This window comes from Eutrema salsugineum, unplaced genomic scaffold (genome assembly GCF_000478725.1).
Source record: "Eutrema salsugineum unplaced genomic scaffold, Eutsalg1_0 scaffold_9, whole genome shotgun sequence".
NCBI lineage: Eukaryota > Viridiplantae > Streptophyta > Magnoliopsida > Brassicales > Brassicaceae > Eutrema > Eutrema salsugineum.
Window position 1 is genome coordinate 1,488,888 of NW_006256342.1, and position 12,898 is coordinate 1,501,785.

At 41.3% G+C, this 12,898-nt stretch overlaps 6 protein-coding genes across 7 annotated transcripts in view; 3 read left to right on the plus strand and 3 right to left on the minus strand.

Moving 5' to 3' along the window:
- Positions 1-360: 360 nt before the first annotated feature.
- LOC18008033 (probable methyltransferase PMT10) lies at positions 361-3,593 on the plus strand. Its single transcript, XM_006390045.2, has 9 exons — positions 361-1,259; positions 1,411-1,560; positions 1,664-1,934; positions 2,027-2,137; positions 2,233-2,392; positions 2,529-2,786; positions 2,866-2,988; positions 3,076-3,153; positions 3,234-3,593. Exons 1-9 carry the CDS (start codon positions 630-632, stop codon positions 3,430-3,432), a joined length of 1,980 nt encoding a protein of 659 aa, XP_006390107.1. The 5' UTR covers positions 361-629; the 3' UTR covers positions 3,433-3,593.
- A 211-nt stretch (positions 3,594-3,804) lies between these two features.
- On the minus strand, positions 3,805-4,410 carry LOC18008991. Its single transcript, XM_006390046.2, has one exon. It carries the CDS (start codon positions 4,408-4,410, stop codon positions 3,805-3,807), a length of 606 nt encoding a protein of 201 aa, XP_006390108.2.
- A 232-nt stretch (positions 4,411-4,642) lies between these two features.
- LOC18008729 (PHD finger protein EHD3) lies at positions 4,643-7,869 on the plus strand. 2 transcript variants are annotated; one of them, XM_006390047.2, is made up of 5 exons: positions 4,643-4,829; positions 5,190-5,515; positions 6,003-6,314; positions 6,535-6,624; positions 6,733-7,869. In XM_006390047.2, exons 2-5 carry the CDS (start codon positions 5,267-5,269, stop codon positions 7,642-7,644), a joined length of 1,563 nt encoding a protein of 520 aa, XP_006390109.1. In that variant the 5' UTR covers positions 4,643-4,829; positions 5,190-5,266; the 3' UTR covers positions 7,645-7,869. The 2 variants fall into 2 exon arrangements, with proteins under 2 accessions (XP_006390109.1, XP_024012652.1); XM_024156884.1 differs by having other exon boundaries at positions 4,684-4,829; positions 5,193-5,515.
- Positions 7,870-8,214: 345 nt separating this feature from the next.
- On the plus strand, positions 8,215-10,228 carry LOC18008782 (probable acyl-activating enzyme 4). The gene has a single exon (XM_006390048.2). The coding sequence runs from the start codon at positions 8,380-8,382 to the stop codon at positions 10,009-10,011; it is 1,632 nt and encodes a 543-aa protein (XP_006390110.1). The 5' UTR covers positions 8,215-8,379; the 3' UTR covers positions 10,012-10,228.
- LOC18008795 (tetratricopeptide repeat protein 33) lies at positions 9,724-11,754 on the minus strand. The gene is made up of 5 exons (XM_006390049.2): positions 11,432-11,754; positions 10,841-10,979; positions 10,697-10,728; positions 10,359-10,445; positions 9,724-10,260 (listed from the first exon to the last, which is right to left on the minus strand). The coding sequence occupies exons 1-5, from the start codon at positions 11,702-11,704 to the stop codon at positions 10,123-10,125; spliced, it is 669 nt and encodes a 222-aa protein (XP_006390111.1). The 5' UTR covers positions 11,705-11,754; the 3' UTR covers positions 9,724-10,122.
- A 595-nt stretch (positions 11,755-12,349) lies between these two features.
- LOC18008166 (protein LAZ1 homolog 1) overlaps positions 12,350-12,898 on the minus strand; it is a 3,287-nt gene continuing 2,738 nt past the window's right edge. The window contains exon 9 of the mRNA XM_006390051.2: positions 12,350-12,854. Coding sequence (XP_006390113.2) covers positions 12,556-12,854 — 299 coding nt within the window. The 3' untranslated portion in view covers positions 12,350-12,555. The remainder of the gene's footprint in view (positions 12,855-12,898) is intronic.

Here is a 12,898-nt window from a genome sequence, read left to right on the forward strand (position 1 = left end):
CATGTGAGCATGTGATTTATATACGATTCTCTCTCTCTTTTTCCCTCTGAAGTCAGCAAGTCAGAAGAATACCTAACTGACACTTTGTAGATTTGTAAACCCCACTTCATAAATCAGATCTGATTTTTTTAACGATAAAATACCAATCAAATTCGACTTTGAGCCACTAGGTTCTAACTTCTAAAGACATTAATTACACTATTTACATTAAAATTAAAGTAAGTTGTAAATAGAGAAGCATAACCTTAATAAATAGGATAAAAGCATAGGTTCTCACACTTGTAGGTTGTAATTAGGTTTATTAAACGTTAATGTTATTTTTGCTGAATCTCTTTCTTCTTCTGTTTCATTGTCTTCATGCGAATCGTCGACTTTCGTCCCCTTCCTTCACTCACACACACACACATCAAATTCCTCACCACCTCATCCACGTGCCTCAACCTCCACCCTCCTCCGTCTCTCCACCGTCGCCGGCGTCTGATCATCAATTCCTCGCCGCTTAGATTTTCAACTCTCTTGAGAAACCATAAATAATCAACTATATCTCTCTGTTTTGCTCGATCTGTCGTGACATTGATTTGCTTTGTCGCGTTCATCAGATCGCCGGCGTGAATCGCCGTTGCTACACGATGAAACTCTCCGACGTTGGATTAGACGTCGTGAAGACGCCGAGATTGGTCAAATTCATTGCCTTTGCGCTTTTCTCAATCTCAACCATATTCCTCTTCAACCACTTCTCAGATTCCTTCTCTTACCCATCCCTTCGTTTTCCCCTCACCTCCTCCAACGTCACCGAAGCTGTTCAGACCAATATAACCTCCGTCGCGGTGGCACCATCTCCTCCACCGCGTCCGCGTCTCAAGATTTCGCCTCCACCGCTTCCACCGACGGTGGTTAGGACAGGAATCGTCGACGAGAATGGTGCGATGTCGGATTCGTTCGAAATCGGCGGCGTCGATCCTGATTCCGTCGATGAGCTTAAATCAGCCACCGGAAATTCTTCGTCGGAAAGGGAAAAGGAAACAACCGGAGACGATGATTCGAAAGTTGGATTCCGGATTGAGAAATTTAGTCTCTGTGACAAGACGAAGACAGATTACATTCCCTGCTTGGACAACGAGGAAGAGATCAAGAGATTGAACAAAAGCGACCGAGGAGAAAACTACGAGAGACATTGCCCTAAGCTGAGCTTGGATTGCTTGATCCCGCCTCCAGACGGTTACAAGAAACCAATCCCATGGCCACAAAGCAGAGACAAGGTGAAATTTTTGTGATCAAGTAGCTTACTTTACTTCCGCCGTAGCTTGTCTAAGCCTTTTACTTGTGCTGATTAGTTGTAAATAGACCCAATTGTTTGAGATTTAGTGCAAAGTCACTAATTTTTTATGGACTGATGCATTTTTGTGGCAGATATGGTTCAATAATGTGCCTCATACACGCTTAGTGGAAGACAAAGGTGGTCAAAACTGGATAAGAAGAGAGAAAGACAAGTTTGTGTTCCCAGGAGGTGGAACTCAGTTTATTCATGGAGCTGATCAGTATTTAGACCAGATCTCTCAGGTTTGTTTTTTTAGGGTTTAGTTTTTTCAATCCCTCAGCCTTTTTCAGGGTTTTTGTTATTGGCTCATGTTGATCTTATATTCTCTTAGATTGAATTTTGCAGATGATTCCTGGCATTACATTTGGAACACGCACCCGTGTTGCCCTGGATATTGGCTGCGGTGTGGCGAGCTTTGGTGCCTTTTTGATGCAGCGTAACACGACAACCTTGTCTGTAGCACCAAAAGATGTCCATGAGAATCAAATCCAGTTTGCATTGGAGAGGGGCGTGCCTGCAATGGTGGCTGTCTTTGCCACACGGAGGTTGTTGTATCCAAGCCAGGCTTTTGAGATGATCCATTGTTCCAGATGCAGAATTAATTGGACCCGCGATGGTTAATCTCTCTTCTTTCGTTACTCGGTTTTTGCTTTGAGAGATTTTGCCGTCGTATGTGACCAGAGCTTTTTATTGGCATGAATTACACAGATGGGATACTTCTTCTTGAAGCTAATAGAATGCTGAGAGCAGGAGGCTACTTTGTTTGGGCTGCACAACCCGTTTACAAACATGAGGATAACTTGCAAGAGCAATGGAAAGGTCCGTATTGTTAGTTGACAGAATAAATATATTTGTCTGCTATCGAGACTGAAGTAAAAAGTGTTGTTTCTGCTCTTCGATCTATCTTATTTCAGAAATGGTAGACCTTACGAACCGAATCTGCTGGGAGCTTATCAAGAAAGAGGGATATATTGCTGTGTGGAGGAAGCCTCTAAACAACAATTGCTATGTCAGCCGTGAAGCTGGCGCAAAACCTCCTTTGTGCAGACCTGATGATGATCCCGATGATGTTTGGTACATTAAGAAATCTCAAAGTCTCATTTCTAATCGTTCCTACATTGAAATTCTGTGATAGAACCACCAAACTCCCAGCTTTTCAATTCGAACTTTCTAAAAGTCAGAACTTTGTGGTTATGGTTTCCTGTACCAGGTATGTGGATATGAAACCGTGCATCACCCGATTACCTGATAATGGCTATGGGGCTAATGTCTCCACATGGCCTGCACGTCTTCATAATCCGCCAGAGAGGCTACAGAGCATTCAAATGGATGCCTATATATCTCGCAAGGAAATTATGAAGGCAGAGTCAAGATTTTGGTTGGAAGTAGTAGAGAGTTATGTGCGGGTATTTCGCTGGAAGGAGTTCAAGCTAAGGAATGTTCTGGACATGAAAGCTGGTTTTGGAGGGTAACAATCAATCACACGTTTGATGTTTCTGTCATATCGAAAGTTTGTTTGATCTAAGTATTTTTCTTGAATCTGGTAGGTTTGCAGCAGCATTAAACGATCTCGGGCTTGACTGTTGGGTTATGAACGTTGTTCCCGTAAGTGGATTCAACACCTTGCCAGTTATCTATGACCGTGGACTTGTAGGGACTATGCACGACTGGTATGGATCGATCGATATATACCCTTATTCTATATTACTTGTAAATCCCACATAACTTACACACAAGATTGCACTTGCTTTCTCTAGGTGTGAGTCATATGACACCTACCCAAGAACCTACGACTTAATACATGCTGCATTTCTTTTCTCTGTTGAGAAGAAGAGGTAAAAAGATTGAAACTTTTTTGTTTTCTCTTTTGGTGCTGAATTTGATATTGGGATTGGTGTGGAACATATATATATAGGTGCAACATAACAAACATTATGGTGGAGATGGACCGGATGTTGAGACCAGGAGGAAGGGTTTACATAAGAGATTCACTATCTTTGATGGACCAACTTCAACAAGTGGCTAAAGCCATTGGTTGGACAGCTGGTGTTCATGACACCGGCGAAGGACCCCATGCAAGCGTTAGGATTCTCATATGCGATAAACGGATGTGAGAAAGAAAGAAAGATACGGAAATGGAATCTGATGATAAGTCTGCTCAAAGCGACACTAGTACTGACACTTGACTTGTAGAAGGAAACGTGTTTATACACTTGACGTGAGCCATTTTTATGACACTACTCCATAGTAACACAGAGAGAGTTGTTTTTTTTTAGTAGTCAGGACTTTGTTTTGGTGTCTTTCAGTGATGGACGTTGGATTGCTAAAAGCTGAAAAATCCGACGGTAGAGACTACTATAGGATTTAACACTTGCGCACACCAAACAAAAAGAAAAAGAAAAACAAACTCTTAGCATACGAATGGAATGGTAGCGACCAAAGATATTTCCCATCAACAGAGGAATTAACTAGCAACGAACACAACATTATATAAGGTTAAAGCGAAACAAAAATCGAAAACCTTTGGTCGGACGTTTCTTCCGCTTATTGGCAAGACCAAGTGCCCTTCTTCTGCAAGCAGAACAATGTCGAGAAGACGGCATAACTGATTCTGCTCTCATGCTGTGGCCATGGAGAGGGCTCCCTCCAGTTGATAGGCTTTTCCAAAGCCATTTTGAAGTTGCAGTATCACGCAGCACTCTTGGTTTTTTTCGAGGTTGCGCTAGGAGAAGATTGTTTTCTTTCTCGCTGAAAAGGCTTTGTGAGATTACCATCAAATTTGTTGGTTCATAACGATGGTCTATTCCCCACATGAAAAGGTTCTGATACATCGCGAAAAGACTTGTTTTACGAGTCCCTAGGTTATGTTTAAGCTTGATTTCGGCGGATTCAAACTTTACTTCTTCGCTCTGCTCCGCAACAGAATAAGCAAACATAGACACCTTGCCAGTATAACCTAAATTCTCGAGAGCTAATTTGATATTAGCAGAGATCGAATCAGGACTCAGACCAGTGGGGGTCGGGCACTCATCCAGGTCCCAGAAGACGCCTGTCTCAGCCGCCGAGAATTTGCTCTTCAAGGAGGAAGACATGGTTTTTCTCTTTAGAAAATTAGGTTTAGGTCAAATAACGAACAACGCGCGTGTTTCGTCTTTAAGAAGTAAAAAAAATAACTAACAACGCGCGTGCACATCACGAATCAGCTGTTACTGTAGACTCCGTTACCGTTACCGTTACCTTGACTCTCCGTTGCGGTAATTGTTACTTGCACGTGTCAGTCTCACGTCACTGATTACCGGTTTTGACCGGTGTCAGATCCAAGTTGAAATGGTACCGGTTCAAGAGGAGAATCTGGGACGCGGAGGTTTAAAAATGATTCAAAGATAAGAGAAGCCGGGATTTGCAGAGCCACCGGCGAGTCTGAGTCTCCGATAGACCGAGAAATCAACCCTCTCCCAATTTTTCTAGGGTTTGCTCTTCGTTGTTTCGGGACGCAGATTTCTTCACTCTGGTACGGTTTTTACTCTTCTTTTCTTGTCGTTTATTGCTCGCTATTCGCCAGAATTTTGAAGTTGGATTTAGCCTCGTTCCGTCTCTTAGTGTTTAGAGAAATCTCCATTGAAGGTTCTGTATCTCTGAACTTAGTTGTTTCTAAATAAGCTTATTTGTCTGGGAATCTAGTGTTTTATAGAGAACAATTTTATTGCTTTTGGTTGGCAATTAGGAACTACATTCTTTATATCTCGATGGTTTCTTTGGGATGCTAGATTGAAGGCATTTTAGAAATTTCTGGTAATAATTGTATATCAAATGAAATTCTTCCGTGGCTGTGTAAAGGATTCTAAAGACTTTTTATCTGTTTTATCTACAGTAGGATGGTAGAATAAATCCCTAGATCCAGATTGTGAAGATCAGATTATTTGATTCTTCTGTGCGTTTACGAAGTCCATGGAGGAGGCGACAAGCAACGGTGAAGGTACAGAGAGTAATCAGTTAAATGGTTTGGTGAAAATTGATAAACTGAATAATTGCGGTGGAGGAGGAGGTGGTATGGCTAACTCTGCCAATGCAAGTTCCAGAGATAACAGGAGCTTACAAATTTACAAGCGGAGAAAACTTGGAAGATCGGTTTCTGGGACTAATTGTAAAGAAGATGAGAGAATCTCTATGGAAGGCCTTAGTCACTCAGGAAGCCGGGTACTTTTCATGAATCTTCTATCTTGATGACTCTGGTTGTGATTGATTTGAAGTGCTTGAATGTATGCTGTTTCCAATACTTTGCAACTTTCGCAGACCTCAATTGTTACGTGTCTAGTAAATTTGGTTTAGTTCAATCTGGTAATGGTTGATAGGTACTTCAATACTGACTATTGGCCTCAATTATGCAGCATGTTGTTGATGGAACTAAAAATATGGGTCATTCCTTTTTATCTTTGTGCGTGATTGCTAGTTTCAGCAAATCTTTGCAAATCATAGAAACTCCCATTAATGGTGGCTGCTTACACTGTGCTTGTTGAGAACCTGATAAGTGTTTGCTGCATTGTGCATTAAATCCTGAAATTGTTCTCATTATATTTTGTGATAAACTCCTGTGGCCATGATTTATTTTCACAAATATGCTCCTAAAACATGTTATCTCGTTCTTGTTGTGGATTAATGTTTTCATTGAATTTTTTTTGCTCAGGAGTCTGTCGCTTGTGATGGAAATAATCAAAAGTTCAGCATAGGAACTCATCTTATTGGTGAAGTCCATGAGCTTTCCAATCCACATAAACCGTCAATTGAACCCAAGTATGAGACTGCAACAGTCAGTTGCCAGAATGTTCTGTCTCAAGTTTTAGCTTCAAAGGAGTTTGCATCCCTTAGTAAGTTGCTTTCTGAAAATCTTCAAGGGGTCAAGATTGAAGACTTTACGTGCAGGACTCTGATAGACACCAGGATGAAAGAGGGTGTTTATGATGGTTCACCTCTGCTCTTTTCAACGGATCTCCAAGAGGTAATTAATGGAAACTCTGCGTAGTCTGAAGATAACTATGCATGATAGCAGATTATCATTTCTTTCTTATCCTTATCATTTGAAAAAATATATTACGATGCCATGGTTCAGAAGCTGAACTCAAACTGTCAACTTGAAGGAATGTGGTTGTGTTTTCCTGAAGTTACTCTACGTTAGATCTAATGTAGACATAGAACTAAACCTAACTACTGATTTTCAGGTCTGGCAAAAAATACAGGATGTTGGTAATGATATGGCTGTTCTGGCTAATAGTCTCTTAGAGCTTTCAAGGACCTCGTGTACCGAACAGGTGAGGGTCAGGCATAAATGATCTTCTTCAAGGTGCTAGTTTATTCTAACTTTATCCATAAATCCCCTAATATCTCTTCTTTTCTTTTTTTTATTCAAAATCTGAAAGTTGAAGGAATTCTATACTGGGGAATCGAAGCCATGTCCTGATGTAGAGATCATCAGAAATGACAGTGTTTATGACATTTGCAAGATATGTGGAGAGAAGGCACCGGTGAGAGACTGTTTGGCATGTGATCATTGTGAAGATGTGTACCATGTCTCATGTGCACATCCTGGTGGGAAAGGGATGTCGACGAATAGTTGGTATTGTCTAAACTGCACAGCTAATGGAATCGGATCACCTCACGAGAATTGTGTAGTGTGCGAAAGAATGAAAACCGAAAGGATGATGAAGACAGATAAAGGATGTGTTGATATGAGCGCAGAATGTAAAGAAGATTCGAACGAATCTGGAGAGAATTCAAGCTGTAACATGAATCATGGAGTTCACCACGTCACGAGAGATTCTGAAATCTGTAGGACCTGTGGAACAATAGTGGAGAATGGCGGCGGCGGAAAGTTCATAACATGTGATCACCCTTTTTGCCCACACAAGTATTACCACATCAGGTGTTTGACTTCAACGCAAATAAAACTACACGGTGCTCGTTGGTATTGCTCGTCGTGCTTATGCAGAAACTGTCTAAAAGACAAGGACGATGATAAGATTGTCTTGTGTGATGGGTGTGATGATGCGTATCACATCTATTGCATGAGACCTCCGTGTGCATCGATTCCAGATGGAGAATGGTTTTGCAAAACATGTAAAGCTGCAATCCAGAAAGTCCGCAAAGCGCGAAAGGCTTTTGAGAAGAAGATGCCGAAACAAAAAGGAAGGAAGATTGGGAATCTTGAGAGCGAACCGCGAAGTAAAGGCATTGGAGAATTGGATAAATGCGTAGGAGGAATGGACATGCTTTTAAACGCAGCCGACACTCTGAAAAATCAAGAACAGATGACATTCCATTCCATCAAATGAAGGATTGGATTAAAAAAACAAAACCACGAGACAGAGTATACAGCCAACTTCTTGTCCCTAAAGATTTTTTCTTTAGTTATTCATCTTCCTAACTTGCAAGACTATTAATATTGATTCTTCTTGACAAATTTGTGTTCGTTTTGGAATTTTGCTAACTTTTAATAGGAAGACAGAGGATTCTGAAGATAACCCTTCTACGGTTGAATTCTTTTAATAAACAGTGCCTTGTTGTGATCTGCTGATTTTGCACCCTGCTCGACATCATACTGAAGTAATATATACCTGTTAAACTATGTGCGTAGAAACTTTCGTGCAATTTCAATAAATACGATGTTGTAGCAAAAAAAAAAAAAAAATAAACACCCTTGATTGTTTACTTAGATGATTAAACAGTAACCATATTTTCGAATGAAAAGAAACCAAAAAAAAACTGAAACCATACAGATGCATGATATAAAAAAGCAGCTTTAATTTCTTAGAAGTTGGCTTTCCATTTTCCAATATGATTATCCCAAACGATAATACGACCCACCACAAGAAAATAATCACGAACCCACATTACTTGTAATTTTAGTATTAGCTAACCTCGAAATATAAATATTGCAAGAAAATGATTTCTGTTTTACCTAACCACTTCAGAAAAAAGATATACATTTCACCAATGCCTTATCAAAGACGATAACTTAACGATATAAACAAACACATGTTTAGTCATATAGCTAAAAACATTCAACTATGGAGCTTTTACTCCCACATCCTTCAAACTCATCTCCTCTCACTGTTCTCGGTTTCTTAGAACGAGCCGCCTCCGTTTACGGCGACTCTCCTTCCCTCCTCCACACAACAACCACCCATACTTGGTCTGAAACCCACTCTCGATGTCTCCGCATCGCTTCGACTCTATCTTCCTCCTCCCTTGGAATCAACCGTGGCCAAGTCGTGTCGGTTATAGGTCCCAACGTCCCTTCCGTCTACGAGCTTCAGTTCGCGGTTCCAATGTCCGGTGCAATCCTCAACAACATCAACCCGCGTCTAGACGCTCATGCACTCTCTGTTCTTCTTCGTCACAGTGAATCCAAGCTCGTTTTCGTCGACCATCACTCGAGCTCTCTAGTCCTCGAAGCTGTTTCGTTCTTGCCCAAGAACGAGAAACCTCGTCTCGTCCTCCTCCACGACGATGGCGACGACACGTCATTGTCTGACGTGGAATTTCTCGACACGTATGAAGGGTTTATGGAGACCGGAGACTCGAAGTTCAAGTGGGTCCGTCCTGAAAACGAGTGGGTCCCAATGGTGCTAAATTACACCTCCGGAACGACGTCGTCTCCCAAGGGAGTGATGCTTAGCCATAGAGCAGTTTTCATGAGCACTGTTAACTCTTTGCTCGACTGGTCTATGCCTAACCGTCCGGTCTACCTATGGACCCTACCGATGTTCCACGCCAATGGCTGGGGCTACACATGGGCTACAGCCGCTGTAGGGGCCACAAACATCTGTCTCCGAAGAGTCGACGCGCCAACTATTTTCGAGTTGATAGACAAGCATCAAGTGACTCACATGTGTGCTGCGCCTATGGTTCTCAACATGTTGACCAATTACTCGGACCGGAAACAGCTTAAAAGCCCGGTCAGGGTTATGACAGCCGGAGCTCCACCGCCGGCTACGGTCATTTCCAGAGCTGAGAACCTCGGTTTTGATGTGGGTCATGGCTATGGTCTGACAGAAACTGGTGGTCTGGTTGTCTCATGTGCGTGGAAGCCCGAGTGGGATTGTCTGGGACCAAACGAGAGAGCAACATTGAAATCAAGGCAAGGAATTAGAACCGCGGTTTTTGCAGAAGCTGACTTGAGAGACCCGATAACCGGGAAGAGTGTGAAGCATGATGGAGCAACCGTGGGAGAGATTGTCTTCAGAGGCGGTTCTGTCATGTTGGGTTACTACAAAGACCCGGAAGGCACCGCAGCAAGTATGAGGGAAGACGGATGGTTCTACACTGGAGACATGGGTGTGATGCACCCGGACGGTTACTTAGAAGTCAAGGACAGATCAAAGGATGTAATCATATGCGGAGGAGAGAACATTAGCAGCACGGAAGTCGAGACGGTTCTGTACACAAACCCGGTGGTTAAGGAAGCAGCTGTGGTGGCTAAGCCAGACAAGATGTGGGGAGAGACCCCGTGTGCGTTTGTGAGCTTGAAGTATCATGATGGGACTGTGACTGAGAGAGAGATAAGGGAGTTTTGTAAGACGAAGCTACCAAAGTATATGGTTCCCAGAAATGTGGTTTTCCAGGAGGAGCTTCCAAAGACTTCTACTGGAAAGATTCAGAAGTATCTTCTCAGACAAATGGCCAAGTCTTTGCCTTGATGAAGAACAAGATCTTTGGATTGATGAAGAAACAAACTTGATTCCTCGTTATATTACTATACTGTACACTACGAAGTTCTTCTCTCTACCTAAGTACAAGTCTCTGGTTCACTAGTTTGGCTCTATCTTCTTGTCGCCGACCACGAAACGTTTAGTGTCAGTGTCCTGTCCTGATGTCTGAAGTTGTTCTCTCTTCTTAATTAGTTGTTTTGCAGCTTGTAAATCGTCTTTCGCCTCTCTGGAATCCGCCTGTGGAATGGTAATAACACGTCCTTAAGATCTCTGTGGGACTATTGAAATGCAAAAAGTGAAAATATTTGGAAATTTCGGTTTTTCGTGGAACTTACATTGATCGATAATGCACTTTCAAAACTCCTGATAGCACTATCCGGCTCGCCAAAATTTAGTTGAGCTCTTCCAAGAGTAGTCCAAGCCTTAAAAAGGGCGATATTTTGACAAAAGTTTAACCATATATAAAAGGGATCTGATTCTTCTAACAAAGCTATCAACATCCATATTTCGATATACTGTAGACTCAGTATCACGACTCACGAGCATACTACAGTACGCAGATCCACTTGCCCGGAAAGTTAGTTTAGTTACAACTTACAAGTAGTTTTCAGCTTTTGCGATTTTCTTACTTATAGAGAAACACTGTATGATATAGACTATAAAGTGTAAGTACCTCGGCCCACGATGGATCTATCTCAGTAGCTCCTGTGAAGAATTAAAATCATAAGAACTATTACGAGGGTTCTTAGCGAATAATCATCAAACCTGATATTGTACATATATAAAAGTAACAATAGATAAAGGCTTCTAGCATTACGTGTTGCAGCCTTGAGCGCTTTCCATGCATCACCAAGCTCAAGTAACACTTGTGCTTTTTGTTCATGCAAGACTGCATTTTCAGGCACAAGATTAAGAGCAGCTTCCCATTTCCCTAGAGCCTCCTGGTATTTTCCTTCCTTCAATAGCAAGTTCACAGTGAGAAAACGAATCAACTGTCAGATTTTCACTCAAGTAGTTCCATAAACAAAGGAATGCAATTTCAAGAAATATAATGAATGATGAACTTGAGGCCATTCAAATGATAAGATGTTGCACAAGAAACGCCTTAACTTTATGGGAGATATCCAACCCTATGTTTGTTTGGTAACACAAAGTTTGAGACACATTAACTAGTTCTGATATTTTTCATGTTTACGCCTCCTTTACACTCCTCACTCTTAGCTAATTCCAGAGTAATAACAACAGTAATCTTCGACAAACTAGGACTTCTGGAGTTTGAGGCTCAGAAAAAGCTTACAATCAATGGCTAGAGACAATTCTAGACCAGAATCGCTTTCATGAATTTGAACTAATCCAAATGAGCAAAATTGCTGAATTTGAAGTATCCCAATTTTGTACAGCCGGTTACCTCAGCGAGCTTGTCTCCTTGTGCTCTAAACGAATCTGCGAGATTCTTAGCTTCGACTCCAATATCGAATTTCCCATTATTTTCCGAGTGAGTTGTCACTCCGAGCTCCGACGACTCCAATTGATCTGCAGCTTGTCTGCGCTCAAAATCATCTTTGCGAATTTGGCGCTGAGATTGAGTTTCTGGAGCCTCCTTCTCGAAAGGAAGATCCGGGAAATTCGATAAAGCTACGCGAGGTCGTTTCTTAGGGTTCTTGTTCCATGTTAGCTTCATCTTCTTCGTCACACAACTTCGCTCTGTTCTTCGTTTCCAATTGCCTTGCCCCGATGATTAGAGCTAAATCCCGATGACCGATTTTGTAAACAAAAAAATTAACAATGATTTCGCGGGCCTGGAGAAACTAGACTTAAGTCCAATTTATTTATGGGTCTTATCGGGCTAGACCTATAAATATTTTCAGGCAAGATATCAGCCCAGATATGGAGAAAAATATTAGGCTCGGCATTCGCCAATCGGGTTAAGGTTGATTTCACTTTGGTTTAAATATACTTTGGTTCGAATTCGGTTTTATACACTTCGGTTCGATAATATGTTAAAATGTTTACGATGTCATCGGAGCTTTTTGAGAGGAGAAAAAATGGCAACATTCGAGAATTCAGAATACACAATACTTCTTTAGTGATACGACTATAATCATGACGAATTTTATATTATTTTTTGTGTAAGAATCTGTCATTACGCGATACAGATCTAACTTGTATAAGAGTTTTAGACCAAAACAAAATTTGTTTAAGAGTAATAGCTATTTATTGACCTCAAACTTTAAGTTGTGATAAAAAAAAAAAAAAGTAGTTTCGAGATATGAGCAGTGTATTGGTGATCAAAGCTCAAAAATAAAAATTTAGCATAGACCAAATATAATAATATATTTTCAAATTTGATTTCTAATTTTTACATTGAGTGACGTAGGCGAATGTTTCAGTACGTGTGTAATCAAGCAGATTAGCATCTCCTCATAAAATCTACAACTTTCTTTCTTTGTTAGATGGTGACGAAGATGAGACTTCGAGTAAAAAAAAAAAGGCATCTTCAGAATTGTTGCTGCACCACCATTTTTGGTTTTCTCACCGTCGCATTCGAGTCCACAATCCTGAGACTTTAGACTGGTGTTGCCGCCTTGTTCTTCCTAAACCGCTGTCGCTCACACTCCCTCCTTCATGGATGTTTTCATCAACCTCTGAGAACTCTTTCGTCCATGGATTCAATGGAATCACATATGAATCATCCTTTGCCCTTTTCTTCTGCTGCTCGAATCTTTTCACGTTTTCAGATATCTGATGGAATGTTCTGTTTATCTTCGCTATTCCTCTCTCAACCGGTTCCACCACGTGCGAAACTGTGAACCTCATGTCATCCACAATCTAAGCCAAAAGAAAAATGAAACATCTGGTCATGAGCAAAGTACTA